Consider the following 25,827-nt stretch of genomic DNA (forward strand, 5'->3'; position numbering starts at 1 on the left):
GAGAGGTCAGTCGAGATCAAACTCATCTGCTGCAGTGAATCATTAACTACGGGATTCGCTTGTAAAGGTCGAGTTTAGTTGACTAATTACTGCGTGGGCCCGACGTGTCGGCGGGACACGTGGCGCGTGAGAGTGACACGGTGGTCGGCAAGGGGTCTATCCGGACCAGCAGTGACGTGTAGTCGTGTGCACCAGCAGTGTATACGTGTGTCTCTCGAAGGTTTAGGGTTGATAAAATACACCTGAAGAGTGCCAATCAACAGTACACGTGTTCTTCATGGTCGACATGCCATGGTTTTTAAATTTATGTGAAACAGTAAGAGGATGCATTTGATTGCTGTACCAGTACGAAATTTCAACTTGGTGGAGAAGAGATGAACTCAAAGGTTTTTCAATATGACAATTTTGTACTTCTCTTCAATATTCATCGATTTGTGTAAGTAAGTAAGTTTTGATTTTTTTAACTATTAGTTGACTGACGTAAGGGCATCTTCAGCGGGGCGACGCATTTTATTGTCCGCGAGCATCCGTTTGCGTCGCCCCGCTGACACGAAAATGATAGTCTTTGTCCGCGCGTCCGTTTGCGCCTAGGGTTGGCTTCAACGGGGTGACGCATTTTTTTTACTTGTTTCCTCTTCTTCATTTAAATATAGTTCCAAACATTACATATTGGAACATGGTTTTACACAAACTAATACATAATCGAAAACATGATTTACACAAACTAATACATAATTTGAACCATGGTTGACACAAATAAAAATATTGTAAAAAAGAAAACTAGTTGTGTTAATTTCCGTATGTTCGTTGCCAAGAAAAAATACTCGAGGCTCGAGGGCACATCCAGTCACCCAAACTGGAAAATCCAGCTGGTGACGGTGCCCCTATTAGTTCTTCCGAGGAAGAACAACCAGAAACCTTCACTACTGGCTTCAACTGGCCCGTAGTCATACTCGCTGCAAAGAAAGAACACTCTAAGTTCTAACTATCGGTGTCCGAGCCGGTGTGGTAGTGTCTGCGGCATGCTGTGTCGTCGAACACCTTAACGATCATCTCGCCGTCCCCCTCGTAGTGGTGTATATGTTTTTTTTAGAAAAGTACTACTCAGTGAAAACTCAAATACAACTACATATAAAATATGAGTACAGTTATGAACAAATCCTAGTACACCGACGATCGAGTACAACTTAGTGAAAACACGAGTACAATTAACTATAGAAGACGAGTACAATTACGAACAAATCCAAGTACGTCGAAGTACGAGTACACCTCAGTGAAAACATGAATACAGTTACGAAAAAAGACTAGTATAGTTACGAACAAATCCGAGAACACCGAAAACCGGGTACAACTCAGTGAAAATTCGACCACAATTTCTCTTTCCAATGAAAAATCTTTTTTTTTTGTGTAATTCCAAATGTGAAGCAAGTCTCTGTATCTTATTGGTGAAATTGAATAGTTGAATATAAACACAAGTACATTTACATAAAAATCGGCATACACCGACGAACTAGCACAACGCAGTGAAAAAACAAGAACAACGAAGTACAAGTATATTTCTAGTGAAACCTCTGAGTACCTTAAGTTCGAGTACAACTCAATGAAAATCAAAATATAGTTAGGTGCAAACTCGGAGGATAACCATACTAGTTTTGAAAGTACAATTTTTTTCTTGAAACTATTAACATGGGATCTAATTTTAAAATGTGATAATGGTTTATAATTTGGATGAACGATTCTCAAAATATTACATTTTGAAAGAAAAAAGGAAAAATTCAACTACCGATCCTCCCATTTTCTTCTCTCTCCTCCCTCATTTCACCTTGTTTTTCTTTCGCAGCACGTGGAGAGTAAGGGAACCACTTACCAGAAATTTTCAAACACCACAACACGTCATATCGCGTGTGGAGGGTTTCCAAACCTTCACAAAGGCTAGCATTTCAGGTATAGGGCATGGGCAGCCTGGCCCGAAATACTCAAGCCCGCGCCTGAATATATTGCACTGATGGTTAGGCCAGGCCGGGTCTGGATAGTGCAAATATGTGAAATAAAGAAAAGGCTTGGCCCGCCAGGCTTTTAGTTTTTTTTTTTAGGTCAACTCAGGCTTTTAGTGGTCAGGTCAGGCCGGGCCTAGGCCTAGTTTTTGAGTTATGCCTTTCTTCGGCACGGCCCAAACCACGGAAACGCCCTAATTCACCCAGCTTACATGCTTAGAGCATCTCCAACAGAGGCTCTAAAATTTGGCGCTGTAAAAGTCGTTTACAGCGCGCTCGTTCCGGATACAGCGCGCGATGCAGGCGAGAGCTTCGTCGGAGGCTCTATTTTACAGCGCAAACAAAGAGGCAAAAAACGGCCCTTCGGCAGAGGCTGTAAAATAGAGCTCCACAAACAAGTTTTTTCAACATACATACATCAAACAAGATCAAACATGCCACAGTTAAATCTGAAAAAATCAACTAAAATTTACAACTCTACGGGGAGCTTATCCATCTAGCTAGCAATTGATCTAGTTAGCAAGAAATTACGATTCATTGCCTGCACGCGTGCATAGCAATTGATTCCCGTGCGTGGCCACAGCAATCGATCGATTTCATGCGCGAGCGGCCACAACAATCGATTTTTGCTCGCGTGGCTGGTGGAGCTTGCATCGCGGAGGCTGCCGGAGCTCGTAGCGGCGGGCAAGGTCGGGCTCGGCCGCGGACCTACGGAGCTCGCAGCGTGGCGCCCGCGGAGCTCGCAGCGCCGGGCAAAGTCGGGCTCGCCGCGGACTGCGGAGCTCGCAGCGGGGCGGCCGGCGGAGCTTGCGGCGTGGCGGCGGCGGAGCTCCCAGGCGCCGGCAAGGTTGGGCGCGGCCGACGGACCTGCGGAGCTCGCAGCACGGAGGCCGGCTGAGCTCGCAGCGCCGGCGGAGCTCGCGGCGTGGCGGCCGACGGAGCTCGCAGGGCGGGGCCAGCTGACCTTTCAGAGCGGTTTTTATTCGCGCGGTGAGAAGAATCGCACTGCCAGCAGCGCGCGCTAGCCGGCGCACCAGATATAGCGCTTTGGATAGCGCAAACTGCCGCGCGCACTAAAATATTTACAGCGCGACCTACTTTGCAGCGTCTGCTGGAGAACAAAAAAACACGCTGGGCGCTGTATATTGACGGTTATTTTAGCGCAGCGCTAGTTTACAGCCTCTGCTGGAGATGCTCTTACACTACGGTTTAAAGTAGCTGGCATATAGGCCCCATCTGGCGCCTGCACATGTAGGAGACTCAAAGTTGCTCTGACTCCACGCCCGTGTCTCCCTGCTGCTGCGTCGGATGCTCAAGCAGTAGCTTCTGCTGTATGACTCCTCATTGATAGTCACATTCATGTCGATACATGGTGATCTATAGTTTCATTAGCAGGTTCGGGTCCACGTCTTTTTGCGGCATACTCCCTCCGTCCACAAATGTACATCTAGGTTTTTTGATAAGTCAAACTTTATTACATTTGACCACCTTTTTAGGAAAAAGTAGCAGCACTTATGACACTAGATTAGTATCACTAGATCCACCTTGAAATGTAGTTTCATAATATAGTAATCTAATGTCACATATGCGTATAATTTTTGATAATAAGTTGGTCAAAATTAAACAAGTTTGATTTATCCAAAAACCTAGATGTACACTTATTTATGGACGGAGGGAGTAGGAAGATGACGGAAGCATGCAAGTGGCCTAGAACCACACTCAGGCCCTGACCACACTTGGGCCCGCTTGATTACGAAGCCACTCGCTTGTTTATGTGTCTCTCTCTCTCGAATGTTTTTCTTAATTACTAGTTATTGTATTAAGCCCATCTGTAACGCGGCGACCCATTTAGTCCCCGCGTGTTTGAACAGGTTGATGTGGAGAAAATCACGGCCAAATGCGGCAACACAAACGTGCGTTTGTTCGTAAAGTTGTCCGTCGTGATCTAAATCGGGTCTAGAGTGTGCTTTGCATGGCCGTGGACGAAGACGGACGCACGACATGTTTGCTTGATTTTTTTTAAAAGAATACGGCAGGGAAAGCTCCTTCAGTGATTTTTTAAATAATAAAAATCCAAATTTATGTCCATTGAGACTTGAATCTAGGTCTCTGAGTTGTACATCCACTCCCTACTCACTTCTTAGCGTGTTAGCATGTTGCTCTCGTTGGAGCCGCTTGTCGGCCTTTTAGCAACCCCGCGTGGTCTTATTAAATGGGATCGAATCCCCATGTGCACATTTTCACTCCACTTCGGTACTCCCACTGCGTCGACAAGCCTGTCGCCATGGCTCCCAAGAAGCAGCGGACGACGGACGCCCATGAAGCTCCATCAAGACGCGCCATACCTGGCCATGTGTCGGGCCGGGCCGGGCCTCGGGCCGGGCCGAGGAAAGCCCGACGGCCAAAAATCAAGCCCAAGCCCGGCCTGGCCCGACCAAATACCCATGAAGCCCGTCGGGCCGTCAGGCCGCGGGCCGGGCCGTAGTGTTAATTGCAATTTTTGGGCTACCCAGGCCCGGCCCGGCCCGGCCCAACCATCGGGCCAACTTTTTCAGGCCTAGGCCCGAGTTTTTCGGGCCGGGCCTCGGGCCGGGCTGCCCATGGCTAGGTATGAGCCGCGCGCACGTCTCCAGCCTCTCCCAGCCGGCCATCCTGTGTCAACGCACCTACATGACGGTGACGGTCGCACATGCTTGTTGGGAGGTCGGAACCCCGATGCCGTGGCCGGATGTTAATCTGCCCCACGGGTGGCACTTGGGCCTAGATCGGGTTCCGGTACCACCCGTGCCAACGTTCAGCTGCACCCGCCGAGAAGTCATCCAGCGCTACATTGCGCCCCTCTCGCTAGATCGCGACAACCCGGCGTACAAGGAGGGGTGCCCAACATGGGACCTCTGGTTCACCCACGAGCACGACAAACCGCAAGCGCACATACTTCGCGTCGCGAGCGCAGGCTCACGAGGCTCTGTCGGCCGCCAGTGCCATGGTCGTCCAGGAGGAGGAGGCGTGCGAGGTGGCGAATGCGCTAGCGCCACCACCATTGCAGTAGGAGGCGTGCGAGGACTCCGAGGCTCCGACTTCAACGAGATAGCGATGTGGCCGCACTTCGTTGAGGTACTCCGCGCATCCTCTCACGAGGGTGTGGCACATGCGGCTGCAGAAGAAGCCGAGGCAGCGGCCTTGCTCCATATGGCGCATGAGAAAGAGGAGGCCATGCTTTATGTTGTCTTTCAGGAGGAGAAGGAGGAGTGTGCCACGGCGAGGATCATGGCGGCGGAGCAGCAAGCCCTCGCCGCGGCGGCCCATCGTGAGGCCGCGGCTGGTGAGGAACCGGAGACCCGCGGCCCAATATAGGGCACATTATTTCAAATACAAACCTAATTAGCTAGTTTGAGTTTGCTTTTACATATTTTTAATAATTTTTCCTTTTTGACCCATATGATTTGTCGTGGTCGCGTTGGGTGCATCATGCGACCCAAACGGACAAGAGGACGGCGGCTTTTCTTTCTTTGTCCGTGCGGCGGCACAAACGGACGAAATCGGACACGATTGCATCGGCGTGGAGATGGCTGATTTAGTAGAGCTTAAGGAAGTTTCATATAAATTTTGTAGAAGTTACGGCGTGAATCTCAAAGCAACAATGTTTTGTAAAGTTTCACATGTGGTATAAATCTGAAAGTATAAGTCAGCGCTGAAAATTAAACAATCTGTTATATATTGTGGCCGCAAATCCTTAGCCAATAAATGTGGTTCGACATAAAAGTATCTTGCTAAATCCGGTTCAAGGTATGACAAAAGAAAGTATTTCTAAATGAAAGTTGGCGACAAATCACCAGGAGACGATAATCTTTTTTAGGCGATTAACTATAGTAGACCATATTAATTCAGTCGAAAGTCACCATCCATAAGTCACCAAGTGTATATGAAGAGGCTTTTAACTAAGTTTATACGCCATCTATGTCCGTGCCCGGATGGAGTTTTTATCTTTCGAAATGGAGGTTGAAACATCCACCCTCTACATCAAAATAGGCCACATAACCTTTTTATTTAAGGGAGTGGTGTTTTGGCACCCGGGAGCATATGCTCCCTGCTTTAAAATTTTATTTTAAATATATTTTCAAAATGTTGAAAAATTCAGACATAAAATTTAATAGGTACATGTCGAAGTTCTACACGTTTACAAATTGGTCTCACGGAAAACTGACATTTTTACTGTCGCGTGTAAAAAGATAAATTTTGGTGCAAAAAAATGGTAGTGTACGTGACGTTTTTTTTTTGTCTTTTTCACACAAGTCATAAAAAATGTTGGTTTTTTACAAAACTTGATGTACATACGTAGAATATCGAAACGTAAGCGTGAATTTTTTTTTTCAAATTTTTTTGACATTTCAAAATGTTTTTCCGGAGGCAGAAGCATATGCTCCCATGTGCCAAATTGAATTTCTGTTATAAAAAAGAATACAAAGATTAACCCGAACGAGCTCACTAGCGACATCTAACACATCACCAAGCTTAATGAAGGGGTGGTCATGTCAGAATTGTGGACACTAGCTAGCCTCAAACCTACAAACATCATAGTAAATACGGATAGCTCACCAAACCATCAGACAGCTAACAAGAAAAATCAATCCGATAGACCCTTGGAGCACACCATTGCATATGATCAAGAAGTCACCGCCGACATCTTCCGCCGACCCATCCTTATGGACAAGGATCAAGGCACTAACCTTTGTAGGCCAGTCATCGATGTTGCCATGGCGCTAGAAAGGGACACCGCCCTGCACACATCCATCATCAAGCGCCTCCCGCCAAGACCTCTCTACACCACACCCTCGAGACCCGCCGATGTTGACGCAGTAGAAGAAACTGCTCCACCAGTAGGCCCCTCTAGGCGTCACGTTTTCTAAGACGATGTCCCCAAGAGGAAGGGTGGAACCGAAAGTGGCACCATCATCCATTCTGGGAGACCTAGATCTAAGGTTTCCCTCAGAACAACTTGGCCAGACGCAATAGATTGTAGCAACGACACCTCAAACATGGTAATGACGTCTGAGGCTGCTGCCATCACAGCCTGGCTCTCACCAGACGACCACCTCACAATCCTCCCGTGTTGTAGCCTCAAGGGCCATGACGTTCATTATCGATCTGGTTGGAGAGGTGCCCACGTCGTCCGTTGTGTCGTCGTGGTGGCGCGGCACTGTTGGGCCGAATATCGTGTGTCAGGTGAGAGGAGGCAAACCAGTGCCATTTTAACCGAGTTCGCCTAGGTACTACTGTTCCATGCCTTGCACCTCGGAGATCCGATTCCGGCCCACACATCTATCGTCTAGAGTTGGCCGCCGCACTGGATCCAAGGCCCCAGTGCAAGGAGATGAAGGTTCACTGCCTACCTCTTGGGATATCTGACTTTGCTCGCCAGCTTTCTTCGGCAGCGTCTGGGGGTAGGGGTGAGGGCGACGTGGGAGGGTCTAGGGTTTCACCCGAGCCACCTCTTGGGAGCAACGCATGCTTGCCTTTTAAAATTGGGCGGGAAGAATTTCACGTCCTAGCCGCATAATCGTGTCTATATATTGTATAATATAGCTAGTATCACAACCAAATCGAGGTGAATTCTCTTACTCCCTCTCATTCATATTACTTGACGTTAATATAGATATATCTAAACACCTTTTAGTTGTAGATACATCTATTTTAGCATCAACTAAAATGGATCGGAGGGAGTATTTTGTTTTCCCTAGCATTTCAACACTCACAAATGGTTTATTTTTTAATAACTAAATACATATGGATTGTTGCCATTAACCACGGACCATGTCTAATGTGATTTCGATATTATTACTTATCAATTCCGATAGTACGTACTAACAGTCCCCATCCTTTAAAGTTAGCAGTCAGCAAATAAACAGAGAAACATTTCAATCATGCAACACGACCAATTGACCACCAAGTACCAACCATGGAGGGTCCATAGGTCAGAAAACCCTACATAAACACCAAGATTTTTGTGAACTCCTCCATGCAAAGCACAGATGCACACCTTGTCAATGGAGATCTCGCTCATCCATGCCTCGCTCTTACTTCCTCTCCTCCTCCTCCCCTTGTACTTGCTCTCCTGGCGTCGGAAGGTACCAAGTAATGGCCGTGGCCGTGGCAATAAAATCCCGAGCCCGCCCGCTCTCCCGGTCCTCGGCCACCTCCACCTCCTCAAGAAACCGCTGCACCGCTCCCTCGCGGCCCTCGCCGCGCGATACGGCGGTGGCCGCGACGGCGCCGGCCTTCTCCTCCTCCGGTTCGGCGCCACGCCGGTCCTGCTCGTCTCCTCCCCGTCCATCGCCGAGGAGTGCTTTACCGTCCACGACGTCGCGCTCGCAGACCGCCCGGGGTTCGCGTCGCGGCGGGCTCTGATAGGCGGCGACTGCCCCAGCATCGCCCTTGCCAGCTACGGCCCACTCTGGCGCCACCTCCGCCGCATCGCCACCGTGCACGCGCTCTCCGCTCACCGCCTCTCGCTGACAACCGCTGCGCGCGACACCGAGGCCCGCGCCATGGCGCGGAAGCTCTGGCTCGCTGCCGGTCCTGACGCCGCCGTGGTCAGCGTCAAGTCCACGGCGTACGAGTTCGTTGTCAACGTGGTCATGGCCATGGTCGCCGGGAGGCGCATGCCGGAGGATGAGGTGCTCCGGTTCAAGGCGATGACCGAGGCGGCGTTAGCAGCGGCGGGGTCTGCCAACCGGCAGGATTTCCTGCCGTTCCTGCGGCTGCTAGACTTTGGGAGGACGGGGAAGAGGCTCGCCGGCCTGGCAAAGGAGCGGCACGAGTTCGGCCAGCGCCTCGTCGACGAGTACAGACGGCTTAACGACCCTGCCATCACCGACGAGACGTCCACGCCGGCGTCGAAGACGGTGATCGGGGATCTCCTGCGGCACCAGGAGAGGTCGCCGGAGTCGTACAGCGACGTGGTCGTCCGCACCGTCTGCCTGGTGAGTCATGACTCATGAGTGAGCGTTGTTTACTTATTTATTAATTACGTAGACGTATTACCAACCGTTGCCTTAGGATCGGACGGTGATTACTCGTGGCGGAATGAGAAGCGTACGTGGGTACTATAACTAGCCACTTTTTTTTCTCCGTCCTCTAAAACCTGTAATGGATCCTGCTGCTCTTTTGAGTTATGGTATAAAATGCTCAGGCCGGCCGCCGTACGTAGTCCCGATAAAAAAAAAGTGTTAGTGTGTGTCAGTAGCTGTATACTATATAATTATTTAGTGACAATAATTCAGTGTTGCTGAAGTGTACATGTGATCGATCAACCACTACAAGATTAAAAATGGCACAGATTTGAACTAGCTAGTGTACCATAGTAACGTGTTAGTGTTGGGAAATCCACTTTAGCTCATAGGAGTATATGAACCTGTTGTGTGAGAATACATTTTAAGGTGTCAAAAAATTTTGAAATAAAATTTTATATGTACATCTAGATATTTTATGTTCGTACACAAGTTTCCAGCAAAACAAAATTCCATATCCCCTTAAAAAGAAATTTTTTGATGTTACAACACGACTAAGACATTTTTTTGTCTTTGTATACATGCCACATAAAATGTTGCTTTTTTCACAAAACTTATGAACGAACATAAAATATCACAATGTACACGATAAATTTTATGTCAGAATTTTTTAACATTTTTAAAATTGATTTTTAATTATTTTGCATAATGGGTGTAAATGCTTCTATGAGCCAAAACGTCTCCTTCGTTAGTGTTGACAATGTTGTTTACGCTACCTCCCATTTGTCGACAGCAATCTGATGTGTACTACACTGCCCATTTGGTAGCTAGTGACAATAATTCAATATATAGTATACTAGTATTAAGTTAAATGTACTGGTAATGCGATACACTTTCAACAAAGATTTTACAAAGCCCGAGTCACCATCCTGCCAAAAGAATACATTTTAACTGGTATGATTCCACCAACTACATATATATAGTAGCGTACGCAGAATTTTTTGGACAAGACAAGACAAGATGATAAGACTGTTACGAGTACATTGTGTTTATGTAGATATGTCTGTACAACTTGTAGTAGACTTGAGTATTATATTGTATTTGCTTGGTAAATTTGTTATAAAACAACTGTGGAACTGATGAACAATCATTTTTTTTGCAATATGATTTTGCAGAGCCTTCTACAAGCTGGTACAGACACATCATCTAGCACGATCGAGTGGGCGATGGCTCTCCTGCTTAACAACCCGGATGTTCTAACCAAGGCGACAAAGGAGATTGCCAATGTCGTTGGAATGTCACGGCTGCTCGAGGAGCGTGACCTCGCACACCTCCCTTATCTCCGGTGTATCATCATGGAGACCCTTCGGATGTACCCCATCACACCTCACCTCACCCCACACCAAGCTTCGAGTGACTGCATCGTTGCTGACGGGCAGTTTGTCATCCCGCGCGGAACGATGGTGTTGGTCGATATATACTCCATGCAGAGGGACCCCGCCGTGTGGGATGACCCGAACAAGTTCAAACCGGAGAGGTTTTCTGTTGGCCAAGAAATCGGCGAGGGCGGTGGCGGAAAACAGATGATGATACCATTTGGGATGGGCCGACGGAAGTGTCCTGGGGAGGGGCTAGCATGGAGGACGGTTGGGGTAGCGTTGGGTGTCATGATCCAGTGCTTCAGGTGGGAACGGACACATAAAGAGAAGGTGGACATGAGCGAGGGGTCAGGGTTCACCATGCCCATGGCCGTGCCGCTCGTGGCGGTGTGCCGACCTCGTGAAGAAATGGAAGCAGTTTTCAAGAGTACAAACAAGTAGGTTATTCCAACATCGTGAGCTCATTGTACCATTGAAAGGGAAGCAAAAACATTTCATGGAACACACTCGATGTGTGCGCATATTACGTGAATCAACCAAACTTATTACTATGTGAATATTGAAAGTGCATGTGAACGGTCTCCCGAAGTTTTCGTGGGTGCATCCAATTTTTCACAAAGGACAATGCTCAGTGCTGGGCGTCCCCCGGGGGATCTGATTCCCCAGCCCCGGGTCTCCAGCCATCGGATCGATATCATATACGGTTAGATTTGCATGTAGCAAAAAAACACCGCCGGTAGTAAAATAAACACCACCGGCAGCAACTGCATGTAGCAAAAAACAGTTCTCCCATGAAATAAAAGAAAAAGTCTGAGCTTGCCGGAGAGCGCGTAGCAAAAAATTGTGCTATTAGTAGCAAAAATGGATATCGATGGGGAACTCGCTGGAGAATCACCGGAGACCCTAGTAGCAAACATATTTTGCAATTGTAGCAAAAGAAATATTCATATGTTGCAACTCCTCGGAGACATTAACGGAGATCTCGGCTGCTGCCGGCATCAGCAACAGTCCAAGGTTGAAGAAACTCCACCTGCCCGAGGCAGCAATGCCCAACACCACCATTAGCAACGTCTGATGCCTAAGGTAGCAAAGTAGTCATCCCGACGGTAGCAATATCGGAGGTCTAAGTTAGCAAACCCGGCCTCCACCGGTAGCAACACCGGAAGCCTAAGGCAGCAAACTCCCAGAGACACGCGGTGCCGACGCATGGAGGTGCTTGTAGCACCGGCAGCACCTCCTCCTGGGAGTGTCGAAGTGGTGGTTCCAGGGGACAGCACCGGCCATGGAGCTCGCGGTCATCCCTGACCACCGAAGCGGCCGCGACGCTATGGCGAGAGGACAGCCGACGGAGGTGCTCCACCGGGAAGGCGTAGGGCTGGGCTGGGGTTAGAGAGCAGCGGCGGCACTCCGTGGGAGGGTGATGTCTACGAGAGCTTCTATTCTTGTAGACAGTGTTGGGCCTCCAAGAGCAGAGGGTTGTAGAACAGCAGCAAGTTTCCCTTAAGTGGATCACCCAAAGTTTATCGATCTCAGGGAGGAAGAGGTCAAAGATATCCCTCTCAAGCAACCCTGCAACCACAAAGCAAAAAGTCTCTTGTGTCCCCAACACACCTAATACACTTGTCAGATGTATAGGTGCACTAGTTCGGCGAAGAGATAGTGAGATGCAAGTAATATGAATGAGTATGAGTAATAATAGCAATCTGAATAAAATATGGCAGCGAGTAAACATGCAACAAAACAGTAAACAAACAGAGATTCGATGCTTGGAAGCAAGGCCCAGGGATCCTGCTTTCACTAGTGGACACTCTCAACAATGATCACATAATAGGACTACTCTACACCCTCTTGTTGGATGATGAACACCACTAATTGTGTAGGATTACACGAACCCTCAATGCCGGAGTTAACAAGCTCCACAATATTCGATATTTATATTTAAATAACCTTAGAGTGCAAGATAGATCAACACAACCAAACCAAGTACTAACATAGCATGCACACTGTTACCATCACACTATGAAAGGAGGAATAGATCACATCAATACCATCATAGTAATAGTTAACTTCATAATCTACAAGAGATCACGATCATAGCATACGCCAAGTACTACACGATGCACACACTGTTATCATTACACCGTGCAGGAGGAATAGACTACTTTAATAACATCACTAGAGTAGCACATAGATGATATTCAACTAGATCACAAAGAGAGAGAGATGAACCACATAGCTACAGCGGAGCCCTCAGCCCCGGGGGTGAATTACTCCCTCCTCATCATGAAGACAGCGATGGCGGTGAAGATGGCGGTGGAGACGGCGGTGGAGATGACTCCGGGGGCAATTCCCCGTCCCCGCAGGGTGCCGGAACAGAGACTTCTGTCCCCCGAATTGGAGTTTCGCGATGGCGGCGGCTCTGGATGGTTTTCTCTGGTTTCGTCGAACAGGGTCGAGGATTTAGGTCAGGGACGACTAAATAGGCGAAGAGGCGGAGTCGGAGGGGCCACGGAGCCGCCACACAATAGGGGGGCGCGGCCCCCCCTCTGGCCGCGCCAGCCTCATGTGTGGGGCCCACAGGGCCCTCCTCTGGTCCCCCTTTGACTTTCTGGAAGCTTCGTCGAATTATAAGATCGTGGGAATTAATTTCGTCCGATTCCAAGAATATTTCCTTACTAGGATTTCTGAAACCAAAAAGAGCAGAAAACAGCAACTGGCCCTTCGGCATCTCGTCAATAGGTTAGTTCCGGAAAACGCATAAATATGACATAAAGTATGCATAAAACATGTAGATATCATCAATAATGTGGCATGGAACATAAGAAATTATCGATACGTCGGAGACGTATCAGCATCCCCAAGCTTAGTTTCTGCTCGTCCCGAGCAGGTAAACGATAACAAAGATAATTTCTGGAGTGACATGCCATCATGTAAGGGTACATTGCCCCTATGTGTGGTTTTGGTAATTAATGACAACCCCTATGGACTAATGTTTTCATTGAAGTTTATATGAAGGAATATTCCATAGGTACTACTTGTACTCCATGTGTTGGATTCAAGTATGGATGCCATGAAGATAAAGGTATATCTTGTGTATTGGCATCAAGATCATCGGTATGAAGATACATATGTGATATGATCAAGAAGAAGAAATGAAGATGGAGTTCTTATGTGGAACTCAATATTAGCCATGCTCTATCTTATGTGAGTATGAGAAGATACAAGGATTGAGTTGGGCAAGTTCAAGATGAGCATCTCAAGTGGATCACATGCTTGAAGCTTGCCGTCCATTTGGTGATAGTGGACATGTGAAGATGTGCATCAATGGAGCTTTCCCATCATAGTGTATGGGGGAGTATTTGTGAGTCTTCACGAAGCAACATTGATCAAGTGAGGCATTCCGGCTTGTGTAGAGCTTGAAGAGTTATCATCAAGATCAAGCGGGATGCGCAAGGCAAAGGTATGGCCTTGCTAGGTTTTCCTTTTACCGGTCTCAAGGTGGATGTTGGGAGACCGGATTATAGGATAAATAGCCGCACTATCAAGAGGGGCTTTCGGTTGGGTAACTTGATCGCATCGTCTTAGGGAGCTCAATCCTTTGCATACTTTGCATATCCCTATTGCTTCTTGGTGTTTCTCTGTGTGAGGTTCTTGAGCTTGTTGCTAGCTTTACAACAAGCCCAAGTTCATCGAAAACGGAATCCGCATGCATCTTCTATTGCGTTTTCGAGTTTGGACGTCTTTACCGTTTCCTGACGGTGGGAGACTCCCTCTCTAAAATCATCTAAAAATGTTATGTGAGGAGTCTCCATATTTCCAGTTTTTGTTGGGGTTCTATTCGTCGTTATCTTTCCAACAAAATTGGTTTCATGTCAATCGGAGTTCGGGAGCATTAGTTATTAAAGAAATAGGAAAGATGAGAAAAGAATAAAAAGAAAAAGGGAAAAAGGGGTGGGAGCCGGCCGGTCGACCGGCCCAGCAACCGGCCCACCCGGTCCGCGACCGGGTCCGGCGCTGGTGCCATCCGGGCCGCCTCCGGGGCCTTTTGGCCCCAAGTCCGATCGCAGGCCCGGTCCGTGACCGGCTGCCGCCGCTGCCCCGGTCCGACCGGCTTCCCATCTGGGCCGCCTCACCGCCGCGCGGCCCACCCGCGGCCTGCAACCCCCGCGTCACCCAGCTTCCTGCCGCCGCGCGGCTGCTGCTCAGCCCGGTTCTTTGGGCCGGTCCGAGCCAGCCGGGACCTGACCGGCTGTCCTTCTTTGCTCCGGTCGGTCGGCTTTGGTGACCGGCTGGGGCGTTTTTCCTGCCCAAATTGCTGCCCGTTTTTCTGTCTTTTTCCCCCAACAGTTATTTTTCCACTTGGGCTATAAATACCTTTCTTCCACCTTGAGCCCAAGTACTTCTTCCCTTTCTCTCACCTCCATTGTTGCATTTGAAGAAGTTGCTCTCTCTCTTGTTCCCCCCCCATGATTCTTGCTCATATTTGAGGATTTGAGAGAGGAGATCTAGATCTACACTTCCACCAAACCAATTCTTCTCTAAGTGAGGGAATCTCTTGGGATCTAGATCTTGGAGTCTTTGGTTGACTTTCCCCCTTGTTCTTCCTCTCCAATCTCATCCTAGCATTCGTTGCTTTGGTGGGATTTGAGTGTGAAGGACTTGAACACCTCCGGTGTTCTTGCTTTGCATCATTGCATAGTGTTGAGCTCTCCACCACGATTTGTTCGAGTGAGAGATCGTGAGCTTGTTACTCTTGGAGGGTGACCTCCTAGTTGGCTTGGTGATTGGTGCTCCGGTGATCTCTTCAAGAAGATTGTGAAGAGGCCCGGGCTTCTCCTTCGTGGAGCTTGTGAAGTGGTTGTGGAGCTTGCCATCTCCGGAGCGGAGGAAAAGCTAACCATAAGGAAGGGGCCATTATCCTTCGTGGGTGTGGTTCGGAGAATAGGGTGAGCCTTCGTGGCGCGGGGAATCCTTCGTGGGACCTCCACTCCTCCAAACGTGACGTACCTTGTTGCAAAGCAAGGGAACACGGGAATACATCCTCGTCTCCGCGTGCCTCGGTTATTTCTATACCCGAGCTCTCTTTCCTTGTGATAGCCATCGTGCTTGAAGTACATATATCTCGCTATCACTTGTGCTACATATATCTTGTGCCTATCTTGCTTAGCTCTAGTTGCTATTGTTACACTTAGTTGAGCTTAGCATATTTAGGGTTTGTGCTTGTAAACTAAACGATAGTTTAATTCCGCATTCATACAAGACAAATCCGCAAGAGTTTGTAATTGCCTATTCACCCCCCCCTCTAGGCGACATCTCGATCTTTCACATCATAACCTTGATCATACTATTGTAAGCATATGTAATGAATGCAGCGATCAAAACAATGGTAAATGACATGAGTAAACAACTGAATCATATAGCAAAGACTTTTCATGAATAGTACTTTCAAGACAAGCATCAATAAGTCTTGCATAAGCGTTAACTCATAAAGCAATAATTCAAAGTAAAGGCATTGAAGCAACACAACGGAAGATTAAGTTTCAGCGGTTGCTTTCAACTTGTAACATGTATATCTCATGGATAGTTGTCAATGCAAAGTAATATAATAAGTGCAATATGCAAGTATGTAGGAATCAATGCACAGTTCACACAAGTGTTTGCTTCTTGAGGTGGAGAGAGATAGGTGAACTGACTCAACAATAAAAGTAAAAGAAAGGCCCTTCGCAGAGGGAAGCATCGATTGCTATATTTGTGCTAGAGCTTTGGTTTTGAAAATAAGAAACAATTTTGTCAACGGTAGTAATAAAGCATATGTGTTATGTAAATTATATCCTACAAGTTGCAAGCCTCATGCATAGCATACTAATAGTGCCCGCACCTTGTCCTAATTAGCTCGGATTACCTGGATTATCATCGCAATGCATATGTTTTAACCAAGTGTCACAAAGGGGTACCTCTATGCCGCCTGTACAAAGGTCTAAGGAGAAAGCTCGCATCGGATTTCTCGCTATTGATTATTCTCAACTTAGACATCCATACCGGGACAACATAGACAACAGATAATGGACTCCTCTTTTATGCATAAGCATTCAACAATTATTAATTTTCTCATATGAGATTGAGGATATTTGTCCAAAACTGAAACTTCCACCATGGATCATGGCTTTAGTTAGCGGCCCAATGTTCTTCTCTAACATTATGCATGCTCTAACCATTCTAGCGGTAAATCTCCCTTACTTCAGACAAGACGGACATGCATAGCAACTCACATGATATTCAACAAAGAGTAGTTGATGGCGTCCCCAGGAACATGGTTATCGCTCAACAAGCAACTTAATAAGAGATAAAGTGCATAAGTACATATTCAATACCACAATAGTTTTTAGGCTATTTGTCCCATGAGCTATATATTGCAAAGGTGGAGGATAGAAATTTTAAAGGTAGCACTCAAGCAATTTACTTTGGAATGGCGGAGAAATACCATGTAGTAGGTAGGTATGGTGGACACAAATGGCATAGTGGTTGGCTCAAGTATTTTGGATGCATGAGAAGTATTCCCTCTCGATACAAGGCTTAGGCTAGCAAGGTTTATTTGAAACAAACACAAGGATGAACCGGTGCAGCAAAACTCACATAAAAGACATATTGTAAACATTATAAGACTCTACACCGTCTTCCTTGTTGTTCAAACTCAATACTAGAAATTATCTAGACCTTAGAGAGACCAATTATGCAAACCAAATTTAGCAAGCTCTATGTATTTCTTCATTAATAGGTGCAAAGTATATGATGCAAGAGCTTAAACATGAGCACAACAATTGCCAAGTATCACATTATTCAAGACATTCTACCAATTACTACATGTAGCATTTCCCGTTTCCAACCATATAACAATTAACGAAGCAGTTTCAACCTTCGCCATGAAAATTAAAAGCTAAGAACATATGTGTTCATATGAACCAGCGGAGCGTGTCTCTCTCTCCCACAAAAGCATTTATTCAAACAAAAACAAAAACAAAAGCACACAGACGCTCCAAGCAAAGTACATAAGATGTGGCCAAATAAAAATATAGTTTCAAGAGAAGGAACCTGATAATTTGTCGATGAAGAAGGGGATGCCTTGGGCATCCCCAAGCTTAGATGATTGAGTCTTCTTGAAATATGCAGGGATGAACCACCGGGGCATCCCCAAGCTTAGAGCTTTCACTCTTCTTGATCATATTGTATCATCCTCCTCTCTTGACCCTTGAAAACTTCCTCCACACCAAACTCGAAACAAACTCATTAGAGGGTTAGTGCATAATCAAAAATTCACATGTTCAGAGGTGACACAATCATTTTTAACACTTCTGGATATTGCCCAAAGCTACTGAAAGTTAATGGAACAAAGAAATCCAACCCACATAGCAAAAGTGGCAATGCGAAATAAAAGGCAGAATCTGTCAAAACAGAACAGTCCGTAAAGACGAATTTTATTGAGGCACCAGACTTGCTCAAATGAAAATGCTCAAATTGAATGAAAGTTGCGTACATATCTGAGGATCACTCACGTAAATTGGCATAATTTTCTGAGTTACCTACAGAGAATTAGGCCCAGATTCGTGACAGCAAGAAATCTGTTTCTGCGCAGTAATCCAAATCTAGTATGAACCTTACTATCAACGACTTTACTTGGCACAACAATGCACAAAACTAAGATAATGAGAGGTTGCTACAGTAGTAACAACTTCCAAGACTCAAATATAAAACAAAGTTACTGTAGTAAAATAAACACATGGGTTATCACCCAAGAAGTTCTTTCTTTATAGCCATTAAGATGGGCTCAGCAGTTTTAATGATGCACTCGCAAGAAATAGTATTTGAAGCAAAAGAGAGCATCAAGTGACAAGTTCAAAACAAATTTAAGCCTAACATGCTTCCTATGAAAAGGAATCTTGTAAATAAACAAGTTCATGAAGAGCAAAGTAACAAGTATAGGAAGATAAAACAAGTGTAGCTTCAAAAATTTCAGCACATAGAGAGGTGTTTTAGTAACATGAAAATTTCTACAACCATATTTTCCTCTCTCATAATAATGTCCAGTAGCATCATGAGCAAACTCAACAATATAACTATCAAATGAAACATTCTTATCATGAGTCTCATGCATAAAATAATTACTCTCCACATAAGCATAATCAATTTTATTAGTTGTAGTGGGAGCAAATTCAACAAAGTAGCTATCATTATTATCATCAAATATAGGAGGCAAAGTATCATCAAAGTAAATTTCCTCCTCAATGCTTGGGGGACTAAAAAGATCATGCTCATCGAAGCCAGCTTCCCCAAGCTTAAAATTTTCCATAGCATTAGCAACAACGGTGTTCAAAGTATTCATACTAATATGTTCCATGGGTTTTTTAATTTTCGGATCAAACCATCCATGTCTTAACTCAGGAAATAGAATAAGAAGCTCATTGTTGTCCATTATGCCTTACTAGTGTAAACAAGAAACAAAAATATGCAATTGCAGGATCTAAAGGAAATAGCTTCGAGCACACACACAATGGCGCCAGAAAAGTACTTAGTTACCTGGAACCGGAGTATGAGTGCCTTTTACCTTTCCTCCCCGGCAACGGCACCAGAAAAGTGCTTGATGTCTACGGGAGCTTCTATTCTTGTAGACAGTGTTGGGCCTCCAAGAGCAGAGGGTTGTAGAACAGCAGCAAGTTTCCCTTAAGTGGATCACCCAAGGTTTATCGATCTCAGGGAGGAAGAGGTCAAAGATATCCCTCTCAAGCAACCCTGCAACCACAAAGCAAGAAGTCTCTTGTGTCCCCAACACACCTAATACACTTGTCAGATGTATAGGTGCACTAGTTCGGCGAAGAGATAGTGAGGTGCAAGTAATATGAATGAGTATGAGTGATAATAGCAATCTGAATAAAATATGGCAGCGAGTAAACATGCAACAAAACAGTAAACAAACAGAGATTCGATGCTTGGAAGCAAGGCCCAGAGATCCTGCTTTCACTAGTGGACACTCTCAACAATGATCACATAATAGGACTACTCTACACCCTCTTGTTGGATGATGAACACCACTAATTGTGTAGGATTACACGAACCCTCAATGCCGGAGTTAACAAGCTCCACAATATTCGATATTCATATTTAAATAACCTTAGAGTGCAAGATAGATCAACACAACCAAACCAAGTACTAACATAGCATGCACACTGTTACCATCACACTATGAAAGGAGGAATAGATCACATCAATACCATCATAGTAATAGTTAACTTCATAATCTACAATAGATCACGATCATAGCATACGCCAAGTACTACACGATGCACACACTGTCATCATTACACCGTGCAGGAGGAATAGACTACTTTAATAACATCACTAGAGTAGCACATAGATGATATTCAACTAGATCACAAAGAGAGAGAGAGATGAACCACATAGCTACAGCGGAGCCCTCAGCCCCGGGGGCGAATTACTCCCTCCTCATCATGGAGACATCGATGGCGGTGAAGATGGCGGTGGAGACGGCGGTGGAGATGACTCCGGGGGCAATTCCCCGTCCCGGCAGGGTGCCCGAACAGAGACTTCTGTCCCCCGAATTGGAGTTTCACGATGGCGGCGGCTCTGGATGGTTTTCTCTGGTTTCGTCGAACAGGGTCGAGGATTTAGGTCAGGGACGACTAAATAGGCGAAGAGGCGGAGTCGGAGGGGCCACGGAGCCGCCACACAATAGGGGGGCGCGGCCCCCCCTCTGGCCGCGCCAGCCTCATGTGTGGGGCCCACAGGGCCCTCCTCTGGTCCCCCTTTGACTTTCTGGAAGCTTCATCGAATTATAAGATCGTGGGAATTAATTTCGTCCGATTCCGAGAATATTTCCTTACTAGGATTTCTGAAACCAAAAACAGCAGAAAACAGCAACTGGCCCTTCGGCATCTCGTCAATAGGTTAGTTCCGGAAAACGCATAAATATGACATAAAGTATGCATAAAACATGTAGATATCATCAATAATGTGGCATGGAACATAAGAAATTATCGATACGTCGGAGACGTATCAGAGGGCGACGGCAGCGGCGCTCCGTGGGGGATGGAGGCGGTGCTCCCTGGAGAAGGGTGATGAGGAGGAGGTGAGAGCGGAGTGGATGGAGGACTAGGAGGCTGTAGGGGAGTGCGGTTGTGGGAGCTGCGGGAGGCGCGGCGGCGCGAGAGCCCGTCATGGCCTCCATCTCCAACAACGTCGACGTCGGCGATGCGCGACTTGGCGGCGGCAGCGGCGGGCACGGCGGTGGCAGAGGGCGAAGCACATGACTAGGCGGACTCTGCGGTGGGCACACGTCGGCGGCGGAGCGCGGCGCGACTAGGCGACGTCGCGCGGCCGGGAGAAGCAGCGGCCCGTGCGATGGTGCGAGGAATTGGGGAAGGGATAAGGCAGCAACATCATGCGTGGGTCCCACCGACAGGTGTCGTTACCTAGAGGCGGAGGTTGCCAGCCACGGGATCCCCCGGGGGAGTTGAATCGTTTTCCTTTTCACAAGTCCGGATGCTTTTCTTTCTTGTTTTTGTGCTAGCCCATTACACAAGATCATCACGCAGACCATCATGCATTGCGTGATGGTCTTGTTTAATGGGCTCGCAATGCATGATAAACTGCTGGTCCTGAATTGGGCCAGAGACTCCCGCCATGGATCAACGTCACTCGTGCTTAACCAGCCGCCTGCTTCCGCTAATCACGAGGCCCCGTTTGCGCCGACCAGGTCGGTGGCTACCGCGCGCCCGCACGCGCGGTATGGGCCGGCCTGCTTGGCCCAGTTCGTCTTATTTTTTTTATATTTTTGTTTCTTTTTTCTCTTTCTCTTTCACTTTCTGTTTCTTTTTTCTTTTCTATTTCTTTTTTCGTTCTTAAGATTTAATTTTTAAATTTAAATATTTTTTAATGTAAATGTTCTATCTCAAATATTCGAGAAAATTTTTAATTCGAAAATTGTTAAAGTATAAAAATTGTTCAAATGCGAAAATTGTTCAAATATAAAAATTGTTCAAATTTGAAAATTATTCAAGTACAAAAAAATTTTAAATACGGAAATTGTTTAAATATGACATTTTTTCAAAATCGAAAATTTTCAAATATAAAAATTTTTCGAATTCGAAAATTGTATAAATTTAAAAGCTGTTCAAATTATAAAAATATTCAAATTCGAAAATTTTCATATATAAAAAATAATAAATTTTGAAATTTTTTTCCAATTTGAAAATTATTCCAATCTGAAAAATGTTCAAATTTTAAAGTTATTTAAATTTCAGAAAAAACTAAAATAATTTTAAAAAATCGGGTCTAAAAAGAATCAGCTTTTGAAAAACGTAAAAAGAAATAGAACAGAAAAAACGAAAAAGCAAACAAAAAAGGAGTGGGAATGTCGGGCCGGCCCAACAACTCACCTGGCGCCTGGGGGGTGTGCGGTGCCTGGTCCGCGCTGACCAGGTCGACGTACAGCACCCCACCCTCACTTGCGCCTAGCGCACCTTGTTGATGCTGACTCTTTTTCTGGTTGACGCATGACGATCCACTGCCGCATGTTTCCAGGCCCAAAGGGTTAGTGCCGTTGCATTCTTTGGTTGCTCTGGCTAGCAAGGGGTGAGCTGCTGATTTTTGCGCGGTGAGCCCCCGACGCAGTCGCCTACGGGAGGCAGCAGCACGACACTTCTCGACTCAGACGGCGATCGATGCTAGGAGGAGCAAATTCATACAACAACTTGCAAAAATGAATATTACAGTGCATAAACTTGTATTGAGGGAGTAAATAGCTAGAAAAGCAATCATAAGGTCACAAATTGTATTGAAAATTTTGCAAAAAAGACTCATGTATATTTTTCTTTTGAACTTGAGGCCATGAGTTGCCTTACACCGTTACACGCATGTCCCACCTATTTGTGGCTTGCACAAACAATAGACTATATGCTCAAAGTGAGGATTCGAACTCATGACCTAGCAACAAAAACGGGCATGCCAGTACATCACACTCCACTTGACGTGGCATCTGTTACACATTACTCTCTTTACATTTAAAATATTAATACTCTGTCGAAGCACAACACAGTGTGGGCGACGTGGCTAGGACTGCACGGCATCCCGGCCTCCGATAATCAGCCCACTCATGTTCAAAATAGAGAAGGGTGGTCGCGGCGGGAGCTACATCCGTGCGAGCTCTTCGTGTGCAACCTGTCGCGCAAGTGCATCGTCGACAAACTGCTTGAGATCTTCAGGCCCTACGACTCGTTGAGGTACACACCTGCATTGCATGCCATCATGGCGTGCTCTGCTCTCGTTTTAATAGTTAGTGTCACACGCTGCAATGTAGTACTATTTTTATCCATGGAGAATTGAATAGACTAGTTGAACACAAGTGATGCCCTAGCTCCAAGTGGCATTGGGAGTTCATGGGATTACACATAGTGTATGTTGATTTGGTACCTTATTTCGTAGGTAGAATTAACTCACATGTCACTTCATCAACAAGGCTAGCATCTCTCAAATCTCAATGGATGCCCGTGCTCTCAACCTTAACTACAGATTGTTATTTTATCTTTTATTTATGGAGTCCATATTGGCAACTCTTCTGTTTATGCTTTCGTCGTATCTTACTGAAACCCACTGATGAAAAGTGGGTGGGATTTATATCAAGTGCTCCACATTGACATGGTGTTTTGGGTTATACGTCCAAATGCACCTATTAGAAAAATTGCAATTCTAAATGTATTTAAAAATGTAAAAACATTCTGGAAAAACAATCCTTCGTGCGCATCTGATCATGCTATGTTAGTACATCAAATTTTATGGGGAACGACATTTTTCAAGTCACAAAAAATGTCATTCTTTGCTAAAAATTTATGTGCGGATGTACATCTAAAAAAAATTCCAAGGTTGTTTGATATTTTAAAATATATTTTATTTATAATCGATGCATCTACACCTGGCAGGCGCAATTTTGTGTTTTGCAGCATTCAGTTTTGCAAATTGTTGTATGAATTTGCTTCTCCTAGACAAGTTATTGTACCTCGGATCCTAATATCTCACAGAAAAAAATGTACTACTGAGTAAATCAAATCCCTAGTGGCTACTGGCCGCCAAACAATCCTGTCCCGGACACCCATTCCTCGATCATCTCCTGCGCCGCGAGCCCTTGAGACGCCGGGACGAAGTGTCCGGCCTCATACACCGCGACGTGCGTCAGCCCGCCATAGCTCTGCACGCCGCCGGCGACCGTCCCTTGGCTGCTCCGCCACACAGCGCGCTGGGAGTCAAGGAACGAGGCCAGCCCGTCCCACTGTAGCTCCGGCAGCCACGCCTCGGCTGCCACCGGCCCAAGCTTCGCGTCGCGGATCCCCTCGTACAGAAGGACGCGCGTGTCCGTCTTCAGCAGCGCTTCCACCTCTCCCTTGGTGCTCTTCATGATGTCGTCGTGCAGAGCCGCGTACACGGCCGTGCTGCACGCCTCCACCGGCGCCGCGCCTTCCCCGGCGCGCAGCGCGGCCTTCACCTCGCCGTCATTCAGGAATCCCTGCAGCCCGGCGAAGTTGTCCAGGAAGGAGCCCCCCTGCACGGAAACGTCCAGGAGCGTCGCCACCCCCGCGGCGTTCTCAAGCCAAGACACCAGGCGCTGCCAGGCGGTCGACGCCTCGCCCCACCTCGCCGCCTTGATCAGCTCCACGGTCTCCGCCTGCATCGCCTCCGCCTCCCTCCTCTGCCTCGCGCTGATGAGCCCCATGAAGTAGGCCGCGTCGGCGTGCGTGGTGGCCTGCGCCACGGGGTGCACGATCCCGTTGCCCACGGCCACGCCGCGCAGGTTGATCCTCTGGCGCTCCGGCAGCGCCGGGTTCGTGGCCAGTATCAGAGCGCCGGTGGTGGGGACGGACTTCCCGGCGTAGCTCTCGCCCGTGATGAATAGCGGGCGGGCGCGGAAGGAGCCTGGCTGAGCGTCCAGGAACGACTGGATGGCTGCGACGGTGTGCGCGGCGATCGTGGCCTGGTCGGTGGGGATGGCGGCGGCGGTCGGCACGGCGCTGTAGCCGGTGCCGAGCGGGCTGTCGAGGAAGAGGAGCCCGAAACGGCGGTTCCACGCGAAGGGGTTGGGCGAGAGGGACGCGCTGCCGCTGTCCAGTAGGTAGGGCCCTAGCTGGAGGAAGTTGCTGAGCATGGCGCTGCAGCCAGGGCCGCCCTCCAGCCACACGAGCAGCGGCGTCGACTCCGGCACCGTGAGCGGGTGGGTGGCTTCGTAGAAGGCGAAGTAGAGGGAAGCGTTCGTCGCCGGGATGGGGAGGTACCCGGAGTTGGTCGGCAAGGCTTCTTTTGGGAACACCACGTCCGCCGCGGTGGCCCTGGCGAGCAAGAGGAAGAGGAACAGCAGAGGTGCCATGGCGCTCGTTCGTTGCTAAGTACTAGTATGTGCATTTGGCTGCCGCCATGATAACTATATATATCGGCAATCGGAGCTCGTTGAAAAGATGCATCCATCTTTGTAAACTTCATGAAAGTCTACCTGGCAGAAAAATTGTACTTCAACGGGATTAGTCCGCGTGCTTTATCACTTGACTAGTCATGATGTTGAAATGTCTTCACCTCATAAGCAAAAGGGTGATCAGCTTACATGACGGGAGAACACCATTCCGTCAAATCACACCATGATACATGAGAAACCATCAACGTACTTGATAAAGGACGACGACTCAGGGTGTGCACATGATACGAGGGTACATGTAAATCCGACCAAATAACATCTGCAGAGGTTTTACGAGGACTAGGTCTCCAGGCAACTTGAATCGCAAGCAATATTGTAACTGACTAAGTATACTTGGCCTTTAAGGCACACAATCTAGCTAGGGATAGAAGAACCGCAGTCCAACACTAATTGAAAGAAATAATACACACGCCTGATGGAGTTAACTGGTCTACCCAGCCTTATATGTGAATGTGGAAAATTCCTCGCACTTGTCAATCCCTCCGTGTTAAATTACTACATACTAGTAAAAGTGCACACGCAATGCATGTATCACACTAGAATATTTTTCGCTCATCCTCAAATCAGGAGAGCATTCATATGTACCCAACATGCTTAGAACATGACTTTGAAACTAAAATTATTTTAAGAGCTTGTAACACATAACAAATCTTATCAGAATGACAACAAAGTGACACAAAAGAATGTTCATATCATGTTGAAGCACAAACCAAGCACCAGCATATCTATCATAATATATTTATCTTCTGAATTTACTGGAAAATACATCATTTGATTTCAATCTGTTGTAGATGTACCACCCCAGTGCCCATTCCATCATACCATCACAAACATTACAATCCTTCTTCCAGCAGGTCAATAAGCTAACGGAATTTTTTCGATAAAGAATGCTTTATTACTTCAAGAAGCAATTACATCCAGCC

General features: G+C 46.9%; 2 protein-coding genes across 2 annotated transcripts; one reads left to right on the forward strand and one right to left on the reverse strand.

Annotated features, from left to right (window-relative positions):
* Positions 1–7,942: 7,942 nt before the first annotated feature.
* On the forward strand, positions 7,943–10,937 carry LOC127298458 (cytochrome P450 81Q32). Its single transcript, XM_051328302.2, has 2 exons — positions 7,943–8,974; positions 10,177–10,937. Exons 1-2 carry the CDS (start codon positions 8,024–8,026, stop codon positions 10,819–10,821), a joined length of 1,596 nt encoding a protein of 531 aa, XP_051184262.1. The 5' UTR covers positions 7,943–8,023; the 3' UTR covers positions 10,822–10,937.
* Positions 10,938–22,364: 11,427 nt separating this feature from the next.
* On the reverse strand, positions 22,365–24,834 carry LOC127298457 (serine carboxypeptidase-like 50). Its single transcript, XM_051328301.2, has one exon. The coding sequence runs from the start codon at positions 24,800–24,802 to the stop codon at positions 23,504–23,506; it is 1,299 nt and encodes a 432-aa protein (XP_051184261.1). The 5' UTR covers positions 24,803–24,834; the 3' UTR covers positions 22,365–23,503.
* Between the last annotated feature and the right edge of the window lie 993 nt (positions 24,835–25,827).

Source organism: Lolium perenne, chromosome 5 (genome assembly GCF_019359855.2).
Source record: "Lolium perenne isolate Kyuss_39 chromosome 5, Kyuss_2.0, whole genome shotgun sequence".
NCBI classification, from domain to species: Eukaryota; Viridiplantae; Streptophyta; class Magnoliopsida; order Poales; family Poaceae; genus Lolium; species Lolium perenne.

Coding starts and splice junctions, on each gene's coding strand:
- LOC127298458 (XM_051328302.2), top strand. CDS start 8,024: ATGCACACCTTGTCAATGGAGATCTCGCTCATCCATGCCTCGCTCTTA. Junction 8,975..10,176: donor TCGTCCGCACCGTCTGCCTG/GTGAGTCATGAC, acceptor ATGATTTTGCAG/AGCCTTCTACAAGCTGGTAC.
- LOC127298457 (XM_051328301.2), bottom strand. CDS start 24,802: ATGGCACCTCTGCTGTTCCTCTTCCTCTTGCTCGCCAGGGCCACCGCG.